Source organism: Chiloscyllium punctatum, chromosome 3 (genome assembly GCF_047496795.1).
Source record: "Chiloscyllium punctatum isolate Juve2018m chromosome 3, sChiPun1.3, whole genome shotgun sequence".
Taxonomy (NCBI): Eukaryota; Metazoa; Chordata; class Chondrichthyes; order Orectolobiformes; family Hemiscylliidae; genus Chiloscyllium; species Chiloscyllium punctatum.
In genome coordinates, this window is record NC_092741.1 from 106,721,646 (window position 1) to 106,746,381 (window position 24,736).

Consider the following 24,736-nt stretch of genomic DNA (forward strand, 5'->3'; position numbering starts at 1 on the left):
TTCATATTGTTCTTTTTGGCATGACTGTTGACCAGTAATTGCTCTGAATCCTCTTGCTTGGGTAAGTGCAGCTCCGACAACTTAACTTCACTCTGGACAAAGCAGCCTGATGGGTACCATTCCACCACTGTAAATATTCATTCCCTGAAATAGTATTACAAAGTGGCACTAGTGTGTACTATTTACAAGATGCATTGCGGTAAACAAAGTAGGTTGAATTGACACATCTTTTGATGTTTAGGGAAGAAAACCTTTTTTAATTGTTGACTCTGTCTTTAAATTTCAGGGTTTGCCTGGTTCTCCAGGACTTCAGGGTGCAATGGGAGCGAAGGTATGAAGTGATTGTATTTTGAACTATTCTTGTGAGCCCAAACAATTTTAATTGTCAATAAACAATCTGCCCCATTTTATTAAATAAAGTTCAGACAGTGGTCCCCAGAATGAGGTCTCTGGACAAAACTCCTTCAAATGATCCTTCTCAGAAACCTAAGCCACTGAATCTGGTAATCAGTGAGAACGTTCAAGGGACATTTTGGTTCCATATAATACTCAGGTTTGGCAGACTTTACTCTGAGTCACCGGCTCTTGCTCCCAACAACACAGATTGAATTTTCAGCATTTCTTGGGCTGGCCACAAAGAAGATGGACTGACTGAACTTGGAGAATTTGAACTGATATTGTCCAGCTTGGGACCAAATGGCATCTCACTGATGTCTCATTGCAGACTGTGCCATTCCTCTCATGGATTTTGAGTATTTTTACAGTGACAAGCAAAACTGGATGCATTGGACTCCTATGTGGCATGTGTATTTTTGTTCCACCGAAGTGGTACAAAGATGAAAGCATTTGAAATCTATTGATTCTGGATAATTAATTTGAGCTGAATTAGTGGGCTGAGAGAATAGTTGAAGACAATTTCGAAACAGCAAATTAAATCTTGGCCAGGAAATTAAGGTTAAATTCTCTAATTCTCCATTCTCACCATTTAGCCATTTTCAAAGATTTATTTTGAACATTTCCTATTGTAAAGGTGGACCCCTGTGTGATTTAAGGTTGGGTATTTTGCCCCTCCTGAAGTTATTGGCTGTTATTCTACATTCATGCCTTCATTACAGTATGAAATTCCAGACTACATGCAAATCATTTCAAAACAACCTAAACTATTGAAAGTAGACTGAATTACTGAATTGAAAATTCAGCAAAGATTTGATATGGATTAAATTTGTAGCTTAAAGAATAAATGCTGGAAGAAATGATTGTTCGACAGCAATGAGTTCTACAGATTACCACCCACTGGCTGAAGAAATTCCTCCTCATCTCAGTTCAAAAGGTCGTTCCTTCACTCTGAGTCTATGTACTTGGGTCCTAGTCTCTGTTACAAATGGAAACATCTTCTCTACGTGTACTCATCCAGGTCTGTCAGTGTTCAGTAAGTTTCAAAGAGATCCCCCTCAACCTTCTAAATGCTGTTGAGTACAGACCCGGAGTCCTCAACTGCTGCTTATAATACTAGCCCTTCATCCTTTGGATCATTCTTGTAAACCTTCTCTGGACCCCCTCCGATGCCAGTACAGGTTTCCTTAGAAATGCCGCCCATAACTAATCATAATCTTCCAATTGAATCTGATCAGAACCTTATACAGCGTCAGCAGAACATCTCTTATATTCTAGTTCTCTTGAAATGAAAGTTAATAGTTGCCTTCCTAATTGCCAACTGAACCTGTATGTTAACCTTAACAAAGTTTTGAACTAGACTTCCCAAGTCCCTTCAGTTTATTCTGTGGAAGGATCCACTTGTGTCCAGGTGGTCTTTTTAGATTTCCTTGTTAAGTTTCTGTCAAACAAATAATAAAAACAGAAGAAGGTCAGTGGACCAAATGTACATTTGACTTCAAATTAATTAGAAAAATGCCAAACTAGTAAGCTAATGGTTTCAGCTTTCCAGATTGTTGGTATCCTTGAAAATGAAGTATTTTAGATCTTTATTATAGAGGTTGCAATCAATGCTTTTTCCTTCCCATTTAATCTTTGCTTTATTTATTTGCAAACAGGGTGATCGAGGTCCAGCTGGATTGAATGGCACTATGGGATCTCCTGGTAAACCTGTAAGTTTATTTTGAACTTGTATGAATGAATGGGACCGTTACATGATCTGTGAAGTTTATTCTGTTGTTTATAAAAACTGAACCCTGGACCACAGACCCACAAAAATACACAGAAAATGATCAGAGAAAAATATGCTATCAGCATGATATAAGAACATCCTGTCACCAACAGAGAGGTGTGATGTTCATAAGGTTGACTGTAACTTAATTATAAACTTTTCTGAACTTTCCATTGATTCATTGCTGATCAAGTTTATCATGATTTATCCTTTATCAGACGATGTCAAATAAGTTCAATTCCCACTATGACAGTTTGAAAATCTGAAATCAGTTTGCTGTATATGGAAATGAAAGATTTGCTACCCATAAAGGTGACAATAAAGCAGTCGGATTGTCCTTAGAAGCCAGCTAGTTCCGAAATTGGCTTATCTCGCCTCATTTAAATGTAATTCCAGGCTTGCACCAATGTAATTGACTGATCACAGCCCCATGTACAGTAGTAGCAAATTGCTCAGTTGTAACAAAATGCTCAGGAAGGTGACCCATCTTCATCTCTCCAGTCAACTAGAACTGGTCAAAAAATTGCTGTATACTGTAAGTGGGACAGGATGATGGCTCAGTACTGCTTCCTCATAGCACCAGGATCCTGGCTTCGATTCCAGCCTCAGGCCGCTGTGGAGTTAGTACATTCTCCCCATATCTGCTGGGTGCTCCAGTTTCCTCCCGCAGTTGTGCAGGTTACGTAGATTTATCATTCTAAATAGCTGTGGTGTTTAGGCATGTGTAGGCGAGGTGGATTAGTTATGGTAAGTGTGGAGTTACAGGGATAGGATGGAGGCCAGGTTCTGGATGGGTCACTCTTCAGAGTGTCAGTGCAGACTGGATAGGATAAATGGTCTCTTGCTGCATTGCAGGGATTTAATAATTCTGTATAACTTCAATATCTTGGTATATTCTCCATGATAACACCTCTACCAATCAGACTCCACTTGCCAATTAATCAGCCCACCTTTTGCCATGTAAAATAAACTCTTGTTCCCTTCTATAATGAAGATCCTTTGAACTGTAGAGAGATAGTCTGCACTTCACTCTACCCGCAAGGATGGCGAGTTCCAGACCATTCATTCTTTGTATAAAATAGTTCTTTCTCCCATACTCCCTGTAGCTCTTGCCCAGAACTTTGAATCAGTACTGCCTTGCTCTTGTACCATCAATTAATAGAAACAGCTTCTCCTGGTCTAGTTTACCTAGATTAGATTAGATTTCCTACAGTGTGGAAACAGGCCCTTCGGCCTAACCAGTCCACACCGACCCTCCGAAGAGTAACCCACCCTGGCCCATTTCCCTCTGACTAATGCACCTAGCACTCTGGGCAATTTAGCAAGGCCAATTTACCTGACCCGCACATCTTTGGACTGTGGGAGGAAACCGGAGCACCTGGAGGAAACCACGCAGACACGGGGAGAATGTGCAAACTCCACACAGACTATCGCCTGAGGCTGGAATTGAACCTGGGACCTGGGTGCTGTGAGGCAGCAGTGCTGACCACTGAGCCACTGTGCCTAAATCCATTATTATCTGGATCACCTCAATGAAAACAATCCTCAATTTCTTTTTTGGTCCAAAGAGAACAAACACAGCTTCTTTGTACCAACTTTGTAGCTGAAATCCCTCATTCCTGGAACCATTCTGGTAAAGCTCTTCTGAACCTTTTCAAGGACCCTCAAATCCTTCTAGGAAACTGTTGACCAGAATTGTATGCAATACATATATTTTTGTCTAAACAGAGCTTTATGACGGTTTGACATAAAGTACTTCACTTAGTGACCAACTTAATAGAGGATTGGCTGAATGCAACCCCACTCCCATTAGACCACAATATCCTTCTGGAAGTCAGTCTAGCGTTCAGCGATTTGAGCTGTCATTTGATTGAGGGGGAAGTCTTGCTTGGTTCCTTTGCCTGTGCATAGACAATGAGTTAAACTGTGATTCTCCACAAAGTTAAATTACTTTGGAGACCCACACATGATGGGGGTAATTTGGATGAGAAACTAGGCTGCACCTGCTAGCTTGAACACCATTCTCCAAGAGGAGCTCGGAACATCGCATAAAGAGCAAAAAGAGAAACAAAAGAGGGGAACAAAGGAACTGCTTTTTTCAAGTCACAAACTGCAGTCATAGAATTGTACAGCATGGAAACAGACTATTCTGTCCAACTCATCCATGCTGTCCAGATATCCTAAATTAATCATTTGCCAGCATAAGGCCAGCATTTTTACTCGATGGGCCAAATGGCCTTACTTCCACTTCTATTTCTTATAGTCTTATGGTCTTATGGCCCATATCCCCTCAATGCTTCCTATTCATGTACCCATCCAGATGCCTTTTAAATGGCTACAAATGTGATGTGGGAAAGAGGGATTCCATTTCATGGAACACTGGCATCAATATTGAAACGGGAGGGATCAGTATTGAAACAGGAGGGACCTATACTGTTGGAATGGTCTACACCTGAACCAAGCTGGGACCAATGGGTGGTCAACAGGATTTTGACGTGTAAAGGAAGGTGGGGGAGGGTAGAACTCCAACAAGTATAATGTCTAAGGGAAACAAAGCAGCAGGTTAACATCTGTGGGAGTGGATTCAATTGCATGGAAAAGAATGAAAAGAAAGGAGAACTCGGGAGGTTATTAAGGTCTCCAGAACAAAAATAGGACAGTGTTTGGAAGGGGTTAGGAATCAAACTTAGAACATAGAACATAGAACATAGAACATAGAAAAATACATCGCAGTACAGGCCCTTCGGCCCTCGATGTTGCGCCGACCGAAGCCTACCTAACCTACACTAGCCCAATAACCTCCATATGCTTGTCCAATGCCCGCTTAAATGACCCTAAAGAGGGAGAGTCTACCACTGCTACTGGCAGGGCATTCCATGAACTCACAACCCGCTGAGTAAAAAATCTACCTCTAACATCTGTCCTATACCTACCACCCCTTAATTTAAAGCTGTGTCCCCTAGTAACAGCTGATTCCATACGCGGAAAAAGGTTCTCACTGTCAACCCTATCTAAACCCCTAATCATCTCGTACACCTCTATCAAATCTCCCCTAAACCTTCTTTTCTCCAATGAGAAAAGTTCCAAGTGCCTCAGCCTTTCCTCATACGATCTTCCTACCATGCCAGGCAACATCCTGGTAAACCTCTTCTGCACCCGTTCCAATGCCTCCACATCCTTCCTGTAGTATGGCGACCAAAACTGCACACAATACTCCAGATGAGGCCGCACCAGAGTCTTATACAACTGCAACATGACCTCAGGACTCCGGAACTCAATTCCTCTACTAATAAAGCCCAGTACACCATATGCCTTCTTCACAGCACTATTTACCTGGGTGGCAACTTTCAAAGATCTGTGTACATGGACACCAAGATCCCTCTGCTCATCCACACTACCAAGTAGTCTACCATTAGCCCAGTAATCCATCTTCTTGTTACTCCTACCAAAGTGAATGACTTCACACTTAGCTACATTGAACTCCATTTGCCACCTTTCTGCCCAGCTCTGCAACTTATCTATATCGCGCTGTAACCTGCCACATCCTTCTTCGTTGTCCACAATTCCACCGACTTTCGTGTCATCCGCAAACTTGCTCACCCAACCTTCAAGCCCCTCCTCCAGGTGATTTATAAAAATGACAAACATCAATGGTCCCAAAACAGATCCTTGTGGAACACCGCTAGTAACTGCGCTCCAAGATGAACCTATACCATCAACTACTACCCTCTGTCTCCTTCCAGCCAGCCAATTCCTAATCCAAACCTCTAATGCACCCTCAATGCCATACCTCCATAGTTTTTGCATTAGCCTACCATGGGGTACCTTATCGAACGCCTTGCTAAAATCCATATACACCACATCTACTGCTTTACCCTCGTCCACTTCCTTGGTCACCTTCTCAAAGAATTCAATAAGGTTTGTGAGGCACGACCTGCCCTTCACAAAACCATGCTGACTATCCTTGATCACATTATTCCTATCCAGATGTTCATAAATCCTATCCCTTACAATTCTCTCTAAGACTTTGCCCACAACAGAAGTGAGACTGACTGGCCTATAGTTACTCGGGCTATCCCTGCTCCCCTTCTTGAACAAGGGGACCACATTCGCTATCCTCCAGTCTTCTGGCACTGTCCCCGAAGACAACGACAACCTAAAAATCAAGGCCAATGGCTCCGCTATCTCCTCCCTAGCTTCCCAGAGGATCCTAGGATAAGTGCCATCAGGCCCAGGGGACTTATCTATTTTCATCCTTTCCAGTATTTCCCAGACCTCTTCCCTACGTACCTCAAGGCCATCCATTCTAATCACTTGTGACTCAATATTCACATCAGCAACAGTGTCCTGTTCCTGAGTGAATACTGATGAAAAGTATTGATTTAGTGTCTCACCAATCTCCTCCACCTCCACACACAACTTCCCACTACTATCCTTGACTGGACCGATACCTACCCTAGTCATCCTTTTATTCCTGACATACCTATAGAAGGCCTTTGGGTTTTCCCTAATCCTACCAACCAAGGACTTTTCATGTCCCCTTCTCGCTGCTCTTAGCTCTCTCTTTAGATCCTTCCTGGCTACCTTATAACTCTCAATCGCCCCAACTGAACCTTCATGTCTCATCTTTACATAGGCCGCCCTCTTCCCTTTAACAAGGGATTCCAATTCCTTATTAAACCACGGCTCCCTCACAAGACCCTTTACTCCCTGCCTGACTGATACATACTTATCAAGGACACCCATTAGCTGTTCCTTGAACAATCTCCACATATCATTTGTGTTCTTCCCTTGAAGCCTATTTTTCCAATCCACGCATCCGAAGTCATGCCTCACCGCATCATAATTTCCCTGCCCCCAGCTATAACTGTTGCCCTACAGTGCACACTTATCCCTCTCCATCACTAGAGTAAAAGTCACCGAGTTGTGGTCACTGCCCCCGAAGTGCTCACCTACCTCCAAGTCTAACACCTGGCCTGGTTCATTACCTAGAACCAAATCCAGTATAGCCTCACCTCTTGTTGGCCTGTCTACATATTGTGTCAGGAAACCCTCCTGCACACATTGGACAAACAAATGCACATTGGATTCAAACAAACTTCAAGCACATTGGATAAGGGGATGACTATGAGAAGAGGGATGGTAAATACAGGACTGAAGATGTTGTATCTAAATGCATGTAGTATACAAAATAACGTTAATGAGCTTGTGGCACAGATTGAAATTGGCAGGTGGGCATCACGAAAATGTGGCTGCAAGAGGATTAGGTTTAGGGGCTAAATATCCAAAGAGATACTTCCTATAGAAAAGACAAGCAGGTGGGCAGAATGGGTGGGGTTGCCTTGTTCATAAGAAATGAAATTAAATCAATAGCAAGAAACAATGTTGGGTCAGATGATATAGAATTTGTATGGGTAAAATTGAGAAACTGCAAAGGTTAAAAAAACCATAATGGGAGTTATGTGCAGGCCTCCAATCAGTCGTCAGGATGTTGGACACAAGATATACCAGGAGATAGATAAGGCAGGTAAGAAAGGCAAGATTACAGTGATCATGGGAATTTCAAACTGCAGGTAGACTAAGAAAATCAGGTTAGTAGTGGACTGCAAGAAAAGGAATTTGTGGAATGTCTACAAGGTGGCTCTTTGGAGCAGGTTGTGGTGGAGCACACAAGGGAAGAGGCATAGTCTATTTTTGAAATGGGAAGAAAATTCAGAAATCTGAAGTGCAAAGGGATTTAGGAGTCCGAGTTCAGGTTTCTCTTAAGATAAACTTGCAGGTTGAGTCAGTTAGTTCAGAAGGCAAATACAATATCTGCATTCATTTCAAAGGGCCAAGGATACAAAAGCGGAGATGTATTTCTGACGCTTTCTAAGGCTCTGGTCAGACCACATTTAGAATATTGTGAGCAATTTTGGGCCTCCTACCTGTGAAAGTACTGGCCCTGGTGCGGGTCCAACAGGCGGTTCACGAGAATTGTCCCAGGAATGAAAGGCTTAACATACGAGGAACATTTGAGGACTCTGGGACTGTATTCGATTGTGTTTAGAAGGATGAAGGGTGATCTAATTGAAACTTACAGAATACTGACAGAGTGGACATTGCAAAGATGTTTCTATTAACAAGAGAGACTAGGACTCGAGGGCACAGCCTTAGAGTAAAGAGAGTATATTGGAGATGAAGAGGAACTTCTTCAGGCAGAGAGTGGTGAATTTATGGAATTCAATGCCACTGAAGGCTGTGGAAGCCAGGTTGCTAGTATGTTTAAAACTGAGATCAATAGGTTCATGATTGTCAAGGGGATCAGAAGGTTTGGGGAGAAAGTAGGAGAATGGAGTTGAGAAATTTATCAGCCATGAGACTCAAAGGGCTGAATGGCCTCATTTCTGCTCTGATGTCTTGTGGTCTGATGGTAATTGTATCAGTCTCCACCACATCCTCTGGCAGCATATTCCATACATGCACCACCCTCTGCATGAAAACATTGCCCCTTCAGTCCCTTTTAATCTTTCGCCTCACACCTTGAACCTATGTCCTCTAGTTTTTGACTCCACACACCAGGTAAAAGACCCATAATCCATACCCCTCATAATTTTATAAACCTCTATAAGGTCACCTCTCTGCCTCTGATGCTCCAGGGAAAATAACCCCAACCCATTCATCCTCTCTCTATGACTCAAACTCTCCAACCCTGGCAACATCCTTGTAAAGCTTTTCTGAACGTTTTCAAGTTTCACAACATCCTTCTTATAGCAGGGAGATTAGAAACGCATGCAGTATTCCAGAAATGGCCTAACCAGTCAATTGTTTCTTGGTTCTGTAATTGACTTCAATCATAGCTAAATGTGAAACCCACAGCCAGTTACTTGTTTTTTTTTTCGCAATTAGAACAACAAGAATTCTGAGGACTATCCCTGGTTATCAATGAAAAGTGCTGTTTTTGTTTTGAAGAGACAAGGAAGCAAAGCATGCAAAACAGAAACCACAGGGAACCAACTATGTCCTATTTACTCTAGCTCCTGTGGTGCCTCAGTTACAGGAAGACTTCTGTGTACCAGTGGACACTGTGTATATTCTCAGGGCCACCAGGGAATGGGCAGGACTTTGAGGGACAAGTGGCCACAGTAACTACCTGCACAAGTTTTGATGAATTGACATGTGTCTTAGGATTAATGTTGTCCCAATTGCATTTTGAAGTCCATAACTCTGATCACTTTACCAATTTTGGGTAGAACATAGTCATAATTACCAAAAGCAAAACTGGGCAGGTCAATTAAGAAATTAAAAATGCTTTTTAAAATAATGACCAAAATAGGAGAAGTTGTGGATAATAACATGATACTCAGCATCAGGAGCATGAACTCCTTGATGATCTGTGCAGTACCAGTGTATGGTTCTAAAAGTGATTTGTAAGTAAACTTACAACTAGGGTATACCTGAAGTAAAAACTTGAATTTATGGCATCACAGAATTTAAAATGCTTTCCTCTTAACAACAGGGTGAACAGGGACCAGTCGGTGATCTTGGAGAACCAGGTCTTGTTGGGCCTCCGGTAAGTAGTTCACTACTTTTTGTCCTGCCATCAGTCTGCTGGAGCTGTATCTTTCTGTTTTATCGCAACCACATAAACTAAGTTTAAGAGTGCTTTTCTTGCATGTGATTGTTGAATTTGTATTTAAAACATGAGCAGTTCATGGCACTTCTGGCAATAGTATTATTCACAATTAAAAGACTAGATTACTAATCTAGCAAAGGGAGTGATCCTATGACATGTGTGCCTGTGGTAAGAAGCGATAACAATGACAAGTATGGACCAGTTTAAGAGAAGAAGGAATGCTTGACATTCCGACACCTTAAGATGCGAAGAAGCATTTCCTAACTACAAGACCTCATTCTCTTGCACAACAGTCACATTGAATTTAGGAACTGGCACAATGATTGAACTGAAACTCAGACAGAATAGTTAATGTGGAATTGAATTTTCCTCAATTTCATATTAATGATGCAAGCTTCCATGGCATCCACACAAACGTTCTGGGAAATCCAGCATTTTGTTCATATATCGTAACATAATGTCTCTCTGTGCAGTTTTCACTTTCCAAAGAGTGATTATATTATTGGCCACCTATTAAAATCAGGAACACCTTCGAGCCCAGAATTAGAAGAGCATAGAGACCTTGGAGGTTTGTAAGACTATAAGATATTCTCAGATTTAAACCTTAAAATGGTTTACATTCTAACATTGTTTCTTTGATCGTGCAGTCAATATTGTTCTTGTATACACATTGATTTATTGTCATGTGTACTGAAATACAGTGCAAAGCTTTGTTTAAAAGCTGTTCAGGCAGATCATAGTAAGCAAGGATGTACAGATCAGAGGTTGTAAAAAGACCTAAGCAGTGGCATACCTGTTACATTGTACAGGGCGTGTGCTAGGAAAAATCAACATGAGCAAGATTCAGCATTATTTGAGGCTAGAGAGTGCATTCATCAGTTGAATAACGGCTAGGAAGAAATTGTTCCTCAGCCTGCTGGTGAGTTTGTTCAGGCTTCTGTATCTTCTACTGATGCAAGATGTTGTAGGAGATCATTACCGGGGTTGACAGCCTTTCCGTGGCAATGAGACATGTAAATAGAATCCATGGTGGAACATTGGCTTCTATGATGGCCTGGGCTGTGCCAGCTCCTTTTATAGTTTCTTACAGTTCTGGGCAGACCCATTGCCATACCAGGCTGTTATGCTCCCAGACAGTATGCTTTCAATGGTGCATCTGTAGAAGCTGGTGAGGATCATTGGGAACATGCCAAATTTCCTAGCCACCTGAGGATGAAGATGCATTGTTGCGCCTTCTTGACCTTAGCATCAATGTGTAAAGTTGCCGGTTATTATCACCCTGAGGAACGTGACACCCTCACTGTCTCAGCCTCAGTTCTGTTGATGTAGATGGGGGCATGTTCTGCTCTTTTCTTTCTGAAGTCAGTAATCAGTTCTTTAGTTTTTACTGAGGTTGAGAGAGAGGTTGTTCTCTTGCAACACATCACCAAGCCCTCTATCATCCTTCTGTGTTTTTACTCGTCATTGTTAGGTATCTGTTCTACTACGGTGGTGTCAGCAGCAAACCTGCAGATGATGTTTGTTTAAATTTGGCAACACAGGTGTACAGGAAGTACATTAGGGGGCTGACGACACATCTTTGCAGGGCTCCAGTGTTGAGTATCATTGTGGAGAAGGTGCAGTTACCTATCTTAATTGATTGTGGTCTATGGGTCAGAAAGCTGAGCATCCAGTTGCAGAGAGCAGAATCAAAACCAAGATCACGGGGTTTTGAGATCTGTCTGGAGGGGATAATGTGTTGACTACAGCTCTGCCTTCAATGAGCAGGAGTATGATGTGGATGTCTTTGTTGTCCAGATGTTCCAGAGATGAGTGCAGGACTGGGAATAAGACTTATTGACCTGTTACATTAATAGGAAAATTGTAGTGAATTGAGACAGGCTGGAGTTGATGTGGGCCATGACCAGCCTTTTGAAGCATTTCATGATCATTGAGATCAGACCCATAATGGCAGTAGTCATTTTGGCACATTGGATGTGCTTTCTTAGGTATGGGGATGATGGTGGTCTTCTTGAAGTAGGCAGGGACTTTGACCTATTGGAGGGAGAGGTTGAAAATGTCAATGGTAGTAGGTCCACACAGGATCTGAGTGCTGGGCTGGGGTTACCATCTGGCCCCTCTCTTGGGTTGACTCCCAGGAAAACTGATCTGACGTCTGCAGTGTGACCGAGGGAACAGGTGTGTCTGCGGCTGTTGGGCAGGCATCACTGTGCCACTGGTATTCTGGTCAAACTGAGTATAGAAAGCATTGAGCCTGCCAGGCAGGGATGTGTCTTTTTCATCTATCATGCCATGCTTCATTTTGTATCCTGTATTGCTGTCATACTCAATAGTCCAAGGGTAGATTTAAAAATTTCAGATTTCTTTGAGAAAGCTGTACACAACTGGAGTACTTGTGGGAGATCTGAGTTTATATGTTAGTGATTGATAAATAAAGAGAACAGTCAGCCTGATCGCTGGGTTCATAATTTTGAAGTGTGCAGTCATTCCAAAGCCATCTTCTAAATTAAGAAACAAACTCTTAGAAATCAGGATTTGCTAATAAAATCATGAATTATTATAATATATAATATAATGATGTAAGTTTATAGTTGGTTTGTAAGTGTAGTAGATTTAATCTCCAACTGTTTCTGCCATTTTTGGGTTTTGTTGAGCCTAATTTCAGGAACTATTGTTATGCATACTTGAAGAAAGACTAAATTGGTCCCTTGAATAGACAATGCATGAACAGCCTAATGGAGTCATAGAGATGTACAGTATGGAAACAGACCCTTCGGTCCAACCTGTCCATGCCGACCAGATATCCCAACCCAATCTAGTCCCATCTGCCAGCACCCAGCCTATATCCCTCCAAACCCTTCCTATTCATATACCCATCCAAATGCCTCTTAAATGTTGCAATCGTACCAGCCTCCACCACATCCTCTGGCAGCTCATTCTATACACATACCACCCTCTGCATGAAAAAGTTGCCTCTTTGGTCTCTTTTATATCTTTCCCCTCTCACCCTAAACCTATGCCCTCTAGTTCTGGACTCCCCGACCCCAGGGATAAGACTTTGTCTATTTATCCTATCCATGCCCCTCATAATTTTGTAAACCTCTATAAGGTCACCCCTCAGCCTCTGACACTTCAGGGAAAACAGTCCCAGCCTGTTCAGCCTGTCCTTGTAGCTCAGATCCTCCAACCCTGGCGACATCCTTGTAAATCTTTTCTGAACCCTTCCAAGTTTAACAACATCTTTCCAATAGGAAGGAGACCAGAATTGCATGCAATATTCCAACAGTGGCCTAACCAATGTCATGTACAGCTGCAACATGACCTCCCAACTCCTGTACTCAATACTCTGACCAATAAAGGAAAGCATACCAAACACCACCTTCACTGTCCTATCTACCTGCGACTCCACTTTCAAGGAGCTATGAACCTGCACTCCAAGGTCTCTTTGTTCAGCAACACTCCCTAGGACCTTACCATTAAGTGTATAAGTCCTGCTAAGATTTGCTTTCCCAAAATGCAGCACCTCGCATTTATCTGAATTAAACTTCATCTGCCACTTCCCAGCCCATTGGCCCATCTGGTCCAGATCCTGTTGTAATCTGAGGTAACCCTCTTCGCTGTCCACTACACCTCCAATTTTGGTGTCATCTGCAAACTTATTAACTGTACCTCATATGCTCGCATCCAAAGGAAACTGGGATGTTGAGACATCATGTTTGATCCTTCTGATGGACTGTTTCACCAACCTATCCTACCTTTGCCCATCTATCACAATCACCTTTCCCCAAGCTCCACCTCCTCCCCATTTATTTCTCAGCCCCCTTCCTCCTCCCCAACCCTGATGAAGGGTCAAGCCCAAAATGTCAACCCTCTTGCTCCTCAGATGCTGCCTGACTTGCTGTGCGTTTTCCAGCACCACATTTTATTGAGTTTGACTACTCCAGCATCTGCAGTTCCACTATCTCCGAAATTCCTTCAACAATTGTAAAATTCCAGTCCACAATAAGTCAGAATAGTGCATTGTAACCTGTACACAGTGATTACGGAATAGTCCTAGTACATTATACCCTGTACACAGTGATTGCAGAATAGTCCTGGTAAATTATAACCTGTACACAGTAAGTGCGGAATCGAATCCTGCTATAATTTACATTATAATTTGGACAAAGTGAGTGTGGAACCTACTCCTGGTACATTGTGCGTTTTAAGAAGGTTAAACAATAAAAGGGAATGCACAATAAATGCGAATATACTAAGATGGATAGATAAAGTGAGAGATCTTGGCATGCAAGTGTGGAGGTTCCTAAGGGTAGCAGTACAGGTAGATAGGTTGTAAAGAGGGAAAATGGAATGCTCTGCTTCACTGGCAGAGGTATAGAATACAAAATAGGGATATAATGATGAAATTGTATCTGACATTGGTGAAGCAGCAACTGGAATATTGTGTGTGGTTCTGGTCATCATACTACAGGAAAGGTGTAATTGCTGTGGAGAGAATGTCAAGGAAAATTATTAGAATGGTTCCAGGACTATGAGGATAAATTGGAGAGGTTGGGATTGTTTATTCTTGGAACAGAGAAGGTTGAGTGGTGACTTGTTGAGGCATACAAAATTGTGAGGGGCAGAGATGCACAAGGCAGGAAAAACAATAACCCTTTGGAGAGAGTTCAGAAACTGGGGCTATAGACTCAAGCTAAGTGGCAGAAGGACAAGAGAGAACATGACAATTTTTTTTATGCAGAGGTTAGTAGGTGTGTGGAATTCACTGCCTGAGGCAGTGGAGGCAGAGACACTAAACTCTTTCAAAAAGTTTATGTATCTGCACCTTAGTGCTGTAAGTTGCAGGACTATGGGCTATGTGCAGTTTGATGGGATTAGAAATGGTATCTGGGTGTCTTTGGGTCAGCATCAACAAGAAGGACCAAATGGCCCCTTTCTATGCTGTGTCATTTCTATGGTTCTCTGTCTATGTCCCAGTCCCAGGCTCACCTCCAGTTCCAATCTCTGTAGCACCCCTACAATTCTGATCCTCCAGTGCTAATTTGTGGGCAGCATGGTGGCACAGTGGTTAGTACTGCCGCCTCACAGCGCCAGAGACCCAGGTTCAATTCCCGCCTCGGGTGACTGACTGTGTGGAGTTTGCACATTCTCCCCGTGTCTGTGTGGGTTTCCTCCAGGTGCTCCGGTTTCCTCCCACAATCCAAAGATGTGCAGGTCAGGTGAATTGGCCATGCTAAATTGCCCGTAATGTTAGGTGTAGGGGTTTGGGTGGGTTGCAGGTCGGTGTGGACTTGTTGGGCCAAAGGGCCTGTTTCCACACTAAGTAATCTAATCTTAAAAAAAATGTAATCACCCGGTTTCAATCTCCTTTCCCCTAGTCACCATCTTCCCCTAGTCCCAATCATATGGAAATGGGTAACCAGACACTTCATATAAATTTGAGGTTATAGCTGCATAGAAACCAACATTAACCCCACCTGTAGCTTCATAAGTCCAGATCTATCCTGTGTTCATCAGCCTTATAGCTTCACAATTGCACATCAAACAACAGTGGGCCTTATCCAAAAGAGAGATATTTGGATGTAGGTTTGTTCATTGAGCTGCAAGTTTCATTTTCAGATGGTTCATCACCATACTAGGTAACATCATGAGTGAGCCTCCAGATGAAGCACTGGTGGTATGGCCCGCTTTTTGTTTGTGTTTAGGCTTCCTTGAGTTGGTGATGTCATTTCTGGTGGTGATGCCATTTCCTGTTCTCATCACCACAGGAAATGACATCACCAACCAAAGGAAATCTAAACACATAAACAAGAAGCTGGCCATACCACCAGTGCTTCATCCGGAGGCTCACTGATGCTACCTTACATGGTGATGAAACATCTGAAAATGAACCTTCTAGCTCAACGAGCAAACTTACATCCAGAACCTCAACCTGAGCTACAAATCTTTTCAAATTTTTCTGAGAGAAATGTTTGTATAATCGACATGCAGGTGGTGATCGAGAGTAGACTGATGGGGCAATAATTAGTTGGGTTGGATTTTTCTTGCCTTTTGTGAACAGGATACACTTGGGAATTTTCCACATTATCCGTAGATACTGTGTTTTAACTACTCGCACAGCTTGGTTACATGTGTGGCAAGTTCTGGAACACAAGTCATTAGTACTATTGCCAGGATGTTGTCAGAGCCCAATGTATTTGTAGTTTTCAGTGTCTCCAATCATTTCTTGATACCACATGGAGTAAATCAATTTGGGTGAAGAATGGCACCTGTGATAGAGGGGACCATAGAAGGATGCCAAGATGGATCATCCACTCAGGACCACTGACTGAAGATTGCTGCAAATGCTTCCGTCTTATCATTTGCATTGATGCATTGGGCTCTTCCAACACTGAGGCATAATTGTGAAGCCTCATCCACAATGAGTTATATAACATGTCCACAACCATTCACAACTGGATGTGGCTGGACTGCAGAGCTTCAATCTAATCCATTCACTGTCGCATTGCTTAGCTGTGTCTATCACTTGCTTATGCTGTTTTGAGATTTAAATAGCTTCACCAGGTTGGCACTTCATTTTCTGATATGTCTGGTGTTGCTCCAGTCATGCCCACCTGCAGTCATTGTTGATTCATCATTGACTCATAAATGTTTACAGCAAAGGAGGAGGCCACTCAGCCCAATATGTTCACACCGATCAACAATGACCAGACTATATTAATCCCATTTTCAAGCTTTTACTCCATAGTCCATGGCAATTCAAATGATTATCTAAATACAGCTTAAATGGATATGAGTTTTTGACCAAACTACACTCTTATGCAATGAGTTCCAGACTCTTACCAACCTCTGAATGAAAATATTTCTCCTTAATTCAGATGTTACCCTGCTAGCTCTGACCTTAAATCTATGCCCTTTGGTTTTCTAGTCTTATGATTATTACAGAGTGGGTTATGTGCCGTATCATATGATTGCAGATTGTGTTGGAATACAATTCTGATAGCTACTGATGGTGTTTCATGGCTGCCCAGTACTGAGTTGCTAGATTTTTTTGAAATCTGTCCCATTTAGACAGTCATAGTGGCACACAACACAATAGAGGCTTTCCTCAGTGTGAAACTGGGACTTAGTCTCTGTTTGGTCGTGACTCTTTTTGATAATCCTTTAGACTAAAAAAATCTATCTAACTCCACTTAATAGGAGTGGTGTTGTCTGGAACATTGTACAGTTCAGACTTAACCAGTTTATGGGACAGCTGTCCTAATTTGGAGTTTGAGTATAGGGGAGACTCGATAGGCTGGGCCATCTTTTCCCTTCGAGTGTGGGAGGTTGAGGGGTGACCTCCTAGAGGTAATACAATTTTGAGAGGCATAGAAAAGGTAAATAGCAAAGATCTTTTTCCTACGGTAGAGGAGTTCAAAACTAGAAATCATAGGTTTAAAGTGAAAAAGGATTGATTTAAAAGGGACCTGAAGGACAAATTTTTAACACAGAGCGGAGCATATATATAGAACATAGAACATAGAAAAATACAGCACAGTACAGGCCCTTCGGCCTTCGATGTTGCGCTGACCGAAGCCTACCTAACCTACACTAGCCCAATAACCTCCATATGCTTATCCAATGCCCGCTTGAATGACCATAAAGAGGGAGAGTCCACCACTGATACTGGCAGGGCATTCCATGAACTCACAACCCGCTGAGTAAAGAATCTACCCCTAACATCTGTCCTATACCAACCTCTCCTTAATTTAAATCTGTGTCCCCTAGTAACAGCTGACTCCATATGCGGAAAAAGGTTCTCACTGTCAACCCTATCTAAACCCCTAATCATCTTGTACATCTCTATCAAATCTCCCCTAAACCTTCTTTTCTCCAATGAGAACAGCCTCAAGTGCCTCAGTCTTTCCTCATACGATCTTCCTACCATGCCAGGCAACATCCTGGTAAACCTCCTCTGCACCCGTTCCAGTGCCTCCACATCCTTCCTATAGTATGGCGACCAGAACTGTACACAATACTCCAGATAAGGCCGCACCAGATTCTTATACAACTGCAACATGACCTCAGGACTCCGGAACTCAATCCCTCTACCAATAAAGCCCAGTATGCCATATGCCGCCTTCACCACACTATTTACCTGGGTGGCAACTTTCAGAGATCTGTGTACATGGACACCAAGATCCCTCTGCTCATCCACACTACCAAGTAGCTTACCATTAGCCCAGTAATCCATCTTCTTGTTACTCCTACCAAAGTGAATGACTTCACACTTAGCTACATTGAACTCCATTTGCCACCTTTCTGCCCAGCTCTGCAACTTATCTATATCACGCTGTAACCTGCCACATCCTTCTTCGCTGTCCACCACTCCACTGACTTTTGTATCATCCGCAAACTTGCTCACCCAGCCTTCAAGCCCCTCCTCCAGGTCATTTATAAAAATGACAAACAGCAATGGTCCCAAAACAGATCCTTGTGGAACACCGCTAGTAACTGCACTCCAAGATGAACCTTTACCATCAACTACTACCCTCTGTCTCCTTCCAGCCAGCTAATTCCTAATCCAAACCTCTAATGCACCCTCAATGCCATACCTCCGTAATTTTTGCAGTAGCCTACCATGGGGTACCTTATCGAATGCCTTGCTAAAATCCATATACACCACATCTACTGCTTTACCCTCGTCCACTTCCTTGGTCACCTTCTCAAAGCAAAATGGAATGAACTGCCAGAGAAAGTGATAGAGGTAGGTACAATTACAATATTTAAAAATGTTTAGAGAAATATAGGCTAAACACAGCCAAATAGGGCTAGTTTAGTTTAGGAAACCTGATCAACACACATGAGTTGGACTGAAGGGTTTTTTCCGTGATATAAAACTCTGACACCCAGATGTTATTTGGGAGGAGTCTGCAGGGTCAGTTGTGTTAGTATTGTTGTTTCTGGTTCTTAAGCTGATAAAGGTCTCTATAGACTAGCTTCTAATTCCACATGTAGTAATTGAATTTAAATTCCAACAACTTTTATAGTGGAATTTGAACCGATGTCCTCAGAGCTTTAGCTAGATTATAAATCCAGTAATACTACCGTTCTGCCACAATCAGCCCTATCAGATGTTCTTTTCTGTTTCTTGTGTGATAAGATTGTGGATTAATTTTTTCTCACACTATTCCCTTCCCTCTGATCAGCAAGAGGACCTGGAACCCCATTGTGGTAGCAGCCGTTCAGAGAAAACGGCAGAGATTTAAACAGGCATGCATTTTTGAATCCTACAATAGAGGCCTGTCATTAAATGGAAAGTGTTCAGTATCATTAAAAGCCAACAAGGCACTTTTGAGTTAGTACCGGGATTGTGGAAATAGAACAGTGGAAACATTTAATAACCTGAAACTAACGCCTGATCATTGTAAATTGTTCGAATTGTGTTTATCATTCTAATTAATGAATGTGGAAAGGTGGGGCCTAAAAGGCTCCACTCACATTCCAATTAATTCTGTAATTGTTCAATTTTACATATATCATGGAAATTTTGTAAGCTTCGCACTTATTGTTTTAGTGATGGATAATGGCAGAATGCCAAGAGTTCCTATACTATGCTGCTAACTAGTGTTGGGGTACCAGTAATGCCCATTGTCAGGCCTATGACAGTTCCAGTCAAAGGTAATGCCTTGATGCTGACCATGATTACATGACTCTGGAACTGAGGGATGATGGGGGTGAGAGAATGAGGATGTCTTTTGTAGTAATGCTCAGTTATCTGGAGCATGGGCCAAGCGCAATAGACCAACTGTTTTGTATTGCCATGTCAAAGCAAGTACTGAAAGCAATCTCTGCTGTATTTTAGTGCACAAAATGCTTAATTCTATTTCTGAGCCAGGAGGACTGGGTTCAATTCCTACCTGCTTCAGAGTTTTGTCATTACATCTCTGAACGAGATTGAATAAAAGATTGAAAAAAATCTGGGTCCAGGCAGTAGGAGGCTTAAGTGAGAATTAAAAGAATCCTCACCAGGACCAATGAAATGGGTGCAATGGTTATGGTCTAAGTTTGTTGAACCTGTGGTTGAGTCCAGAAGGCTGTGAAGTGCCTCATTGGGAGATAAAGATGTTCTTTAAGCTGTCATTGCAATTCATTACACTGTAATTCTGAGGACAGACTGGGATAGAGAATTATAACTGACAAGTGATAGGCTTAATCTTGAGCAACTCATTGGCTGGTCTGGTGCAATAAAACTTTCGAATCTTCTCACTGTCTTATTTGCTAAGTTACTTGAGTCACATAGAGCAGTGGGTCAAATGTTTAAACTTGCTGCAGCACCAAGACAATATTTCCTAATCACCGCATTCAGGGATGTTGTTACACACCTCTGGAGCAGATAAGACTTGAACCAAGCCTCACAGTTCAGATATAAGGACACTGCCACTGTACAACAAGAGCCCTCCTAGGACCAAGACAGAAAGGAATTGCTGAGATGGGCATCAATTGCGTTTAGAGCTGAAAATGTGTTGCTGGAAAAGCGCAGCAGGTCAGGCAGCATCCAAGGAACAGGAGAATCGACGTTTTGGGCATGAGCCTGAAGAAGGGCTCATGCCCAAAACATCGATTCTCCTGCTCCTTGGATGCTGCCTGACCTGCTGCGCTTTTCCAGCAACACATTTTCAGCTCTGATCTCCAGCATCTGCAGTCCTCACTTTCTCATCAATTGCGTTTACACCACACCACACATTTGGCAAACACGTAGCGACGTAATGTGAGAAGCTCCAAGAAAATCTCAATCCTGTCTCCTTGTAGATAACTCAGGATAACATTAAAATACAAAACCCTGAACCCGCCAACTCCTAAAGTAGATGTTAATGTTCCAGTATGGTGAATTCACAAGGATATGGACCATAGGAAAGCAGGATAGAAATTGATAAGAATATGAAATTGATTCCATTGTTAATGGAATTTGTCAATTATCAGTAAATTCTGGGTGTCATAGATAGAGAAAATGATTAATACTTTAGAATCTTCTACATAATAAAATCTCTCCGGTTTGAAGAGAGACATGTTGAGTGACTGTTTTCATAGATTACAGGAGGATATATTACGGTATTCTTAAGGGATGTAAATATCAGTGACTTGGACCTGAGTGCAGGGCACACTTGCAAGATCTGGGGATGAGATGAAATTCTGAACTGTAGATAATAAATCGTCAGTGTTAAATGCTTGGCAGGTACAGTTTAAATCAGGGAAGTTTGTATTTGGATGGAAGTATGGAAGGCAAATATGAATAGAATGGCAGTTTTGAAGAAATGATTTGAAGGTGCTTGATACATAGCCTTAATACATAGACAAATCTGTGAACGTGATAGGACTAGTTGAGAAAATTAATTAAAGACACTCTTTCATCTGAATCAGATTCAAATCCCATTCTGGGACTTGAGAACCTAAAATCCAAGACTGATATTCCAGTGCAGTTTTGAGGGTCCACTGCAAAGCCAGAGAACCCATCTTTCAGAAGTGACATTTCACATGTGACAGGTGGATATAAAGGTTGTCCTGGCACTATCTCAAGAAGGGGGTTGCTTCGACTCATATCGTACAGAAGAGGCTTTTCAGTCTATTGCGTCTATGCTGCTCTAGCTACACTTTTGTCAATTACTTTTCAATAAAGTACTTTTCAACACTTGACCCATAGCTTTGAATGTTATGAAATTTCAAATGCTCATCTACGTAATTTTTAAAGTTGTGAGATTTCTTGCCTCTACTGCCTTCCCAGGCAGTGCATTCCAGATTCTCTTTGACTGAAAAAAAATTTTTTCTTCAAATGCCATCTAAACCTCTTGACCTTCACATTAAAATTTGCTCTGTTGTTATTGGCCCTTCAACTAAAGGAAGCAGCTGTTTTTTTATCCACCATGCTCCACTACTAGTCTTATATACCTCAATCATCTCCTCCCTTAGCCTTCTCTGTTCTAAAGGAAACAACCAGAGCTAATCCAGCCTCTTTTCACTGCTCAACTGTTTCATCCCAGGCAACATCCTGGTGAATCTCCTCTGCACCCCATCCTTCCTATAGTGTGGTGACCAAAACGACACACAATTCTCCAGCTGTGGCCTAACCAATGTTTGTACAGTGTATCACTGCCCCACAACTATTTTGCTTCTTTGTGTCCTGGCTAAAGTGTATCCCCAAACAACTTGACAAAACGTGGATTATCTGGTCATTGTTACTTTGTTAATCACATTCACAAGAAATGTTAATAGAATATGGATGATCATCTCTGCTGACAGAACAGAAACCAAATCTGTGGCACCAGAGGCAGCATGGTGGCTCATAGGTTAGCACTGCTGCTTCATAGCACCAAAGACCTGGGTTCAATCCCAGCCTCTGTCTGTGACTGTCTGTGTGGAGTTTGCACATTCTGTCTGTGTCTGTGTGGTCCAAAGGTGTGCAGGTCAGGTGAATTGGCTATGTTAAATTGTCCATACTGATAGGTGCATGAGTCAGGAGGAAATGGGTCTGGGTGGGTTACTCTTCAGATGCTTGGTGTGGACTTGTTGGGCCAAATGGCTTGTTTTTACACTACAGGGAATCTAATCTAAAACCTCAGCTCTGTGGACAACCAGTGAAGTTGTTGTTATTTTCATTTGAGTAGAAGGTAAGCAGGGATTGGATTGAAGTTTGATAGCTTTGATAGAATTAACAATGAGAAACTGTTTTGAGTAGTAGAGGTGACCACAGGACACCTGATTCAAGGTAGTTGGCAAAGAACTAAAGGTGAGTTTAGAATTTTTTTGAACCTAGTGAGTTGTTGTGGTTTAGAATGCATGACTTAATAGAGTAGTGACAATAGATTAAATTGGAACATTTTTGAGGGATTCAGATTATTATTTGGAAAGTAAATCTTGATGGAACTATGTGGAAAGAGCAGGCGAGTGGGGCTAAGAGGCAGCTCACCACCACTATCTCAAGGGCATCTAGGGATTGGGTAATAAATACTGGCCCAGTGAGGGATGCCCACACCTCACAAGGGAATATGAAAAAAAAATTGGAAAGCTGTTTGAAAGAGTTGACAAAGGCATGATGGACTGAATGGTCTCCTTGTGTGCAGTTCTATGTTCCAACGAAACTGTCTGGAATTTAAAACTTTAGGTTCACACTAGTGCGCCTGTGGAGAGGTTCATTCGTCCACTGAAATGTGCTTTTCATCTTCTCAGGCATGTAAGGTCAAAGATTTGCTGAAATTAATTGGTCTGTGATCATTAGCTGATTCATTATTGTAATTTCCAATGAACAGAATGACTAGACATTTCCTTAACAAATTCAACAGCGATTTGTTAGTGAGACTTCTATATTGACTGAGTCGATTAGGATCTTAAAATCAATCGTTCAGAATTTCTGACTTAGTGAGTAATTGCGAAATTTGTCCTGGTGCCTTTGATCTCACAGACAAAAGGAAATGAATCCTGATTTATATGGCTCCTTGTTCCAAAGAAGGAATAAAGGGAATGCCTCGCTGTCTTTGTGTAATTAGTATCATGCTGGTTCTATTTTATAACTGAATGTCAGTTAAAAATTTTAATTATACCTATGAAGTGTTGAACATATTTAATCCTCAATGGAGTGTTGCATTTACTTCAGACATTTTAAGGACTGCTAAGCATGGTAGATTTATGAGGTATTCTGTGTGATTTATCCAAAAGCAAGGAAGTTGTACAAGCCTCTTAATAAAAGTCTGGGTTAATCCCAGCCAGAATGTTGTGTTCGATTCTGAGGCATCACAATTTTAGAAGGACGTTGTAGAGGTGACTTACTGGAAAAGTTCGGATATAAGATCCCAGTTATTGACAAAGATGCTTCAGTTATTTTCCTTTTGTGAGGACGAGGTTGTTTTTGAAAAGTTAAACACTTCTGAGCTAACAAAATTGAGAAGCAACACTGCAATACTGCAACACCTGCAATCTCAGCTCATTGTTTTACTCCAATCCCAGAGCAGGCATTAAAATTTGTTTATAATCCCAGATAAGGCTCCTACATTTGGATTCACTCTGAGGTGAGCTCCCAAGTATGGATACTGTATTTAAAATAGATCACATTTGAAATTCCAGTTATCTGCCACAAGATTCCACGATTTTAAAGAAACAAAATAAAGTCAACACTCAAATAGCTCACCAGCTGTTCTGAGCAGAACATCCTGATCTCATGTGAGCCCTTTGCCTGAAGAAGGGCTTATGCCCGAAATGTTGATTCTCCTGCTCCTTGGATGCTGCCTGACCTGCTGCGCTTTTCCAGCAACACATTTTTCAGCTCTGATCTCCAGCATCTGCAGTCCTCACTTTCTCCTAGTTTAGCCTGAAGAAGGGCTTATGCCCGAAACGTCGATTCTCCTGCTCCTTGGATGCTGCCTGACCTGCTGCGCTTTTCCAGCAACACATTTTTCAGCTTTGTCTCAATTGCCAGCTTCAGTTGCAGACCAAGACTGCTTGCAAACTTTTAATTCCTGAATGTTTATTGTCTGGCAGACAGCTTCCTTTGAATTGCACAATGATCCAGGGCTTTCCTGAGCTTCAACTGCTTACCAGCATGGATTCACTGACCTTCAGCTGTCTTCTCTGCTCTCTCATTCCATTCCTAGACCTTATGATCTTTTGGTCTTAGATTATTTATTCTCATATTTTTGACTTGAAAATAATGTAACATGACCAACTCAACATCATGCACACACGTGTTCACAGTCAGACAGACATAAAGATTGGCCACAGGTAAAGTTACTTTACTAGTTCAGTCTTTGGTTAGACAAAGGGGAGCCAGTGGACATGCTCTATTTAGATTTTCAGTGGGTCTTTTACAAGGTGCAGCACAGGAGACCATTAAATAAGAGCCCATTGCATTAGGGGCAAGGTACTGACATGGCTAGAGGATTGGCTGACTGACAGAAGGCAGGCAGTGGGGATAAAGAGATCTTTTC

The 24,736-nt window shown here is 42.0% G+C and overlaps 1 protein-coding gene across 1 annotated transcript in view; it reads left to right on the forward strand.

Moving 5' to 3' along the window:
* The window catches only part of col9a1b (collagen, type IX, alpha 1b), a 154,887-nt gene that overhangs the window by 67,713 nt on the left and 62,438 nt on the right, over positions 1 to 24,736 (forward strand). Inside the window, exons 20-22 of the mRNA XM_072558078.1 lie at positions 287 to 331; positions 2,052 to 2,105; positions 9,663 to 9,716. Of these exons, the coding sequence (XP_072414179.1) occupies positions 287 to 331; positions 2,052 to 2,105; positions 9,663 to 9,716 (153 nt within the window). The remainder of the gene's footprint in view (positions 1 to 286; positions 332 to 2,051; positions 2,106 to 9,662; positions 9,717 to 24,736) is intronic.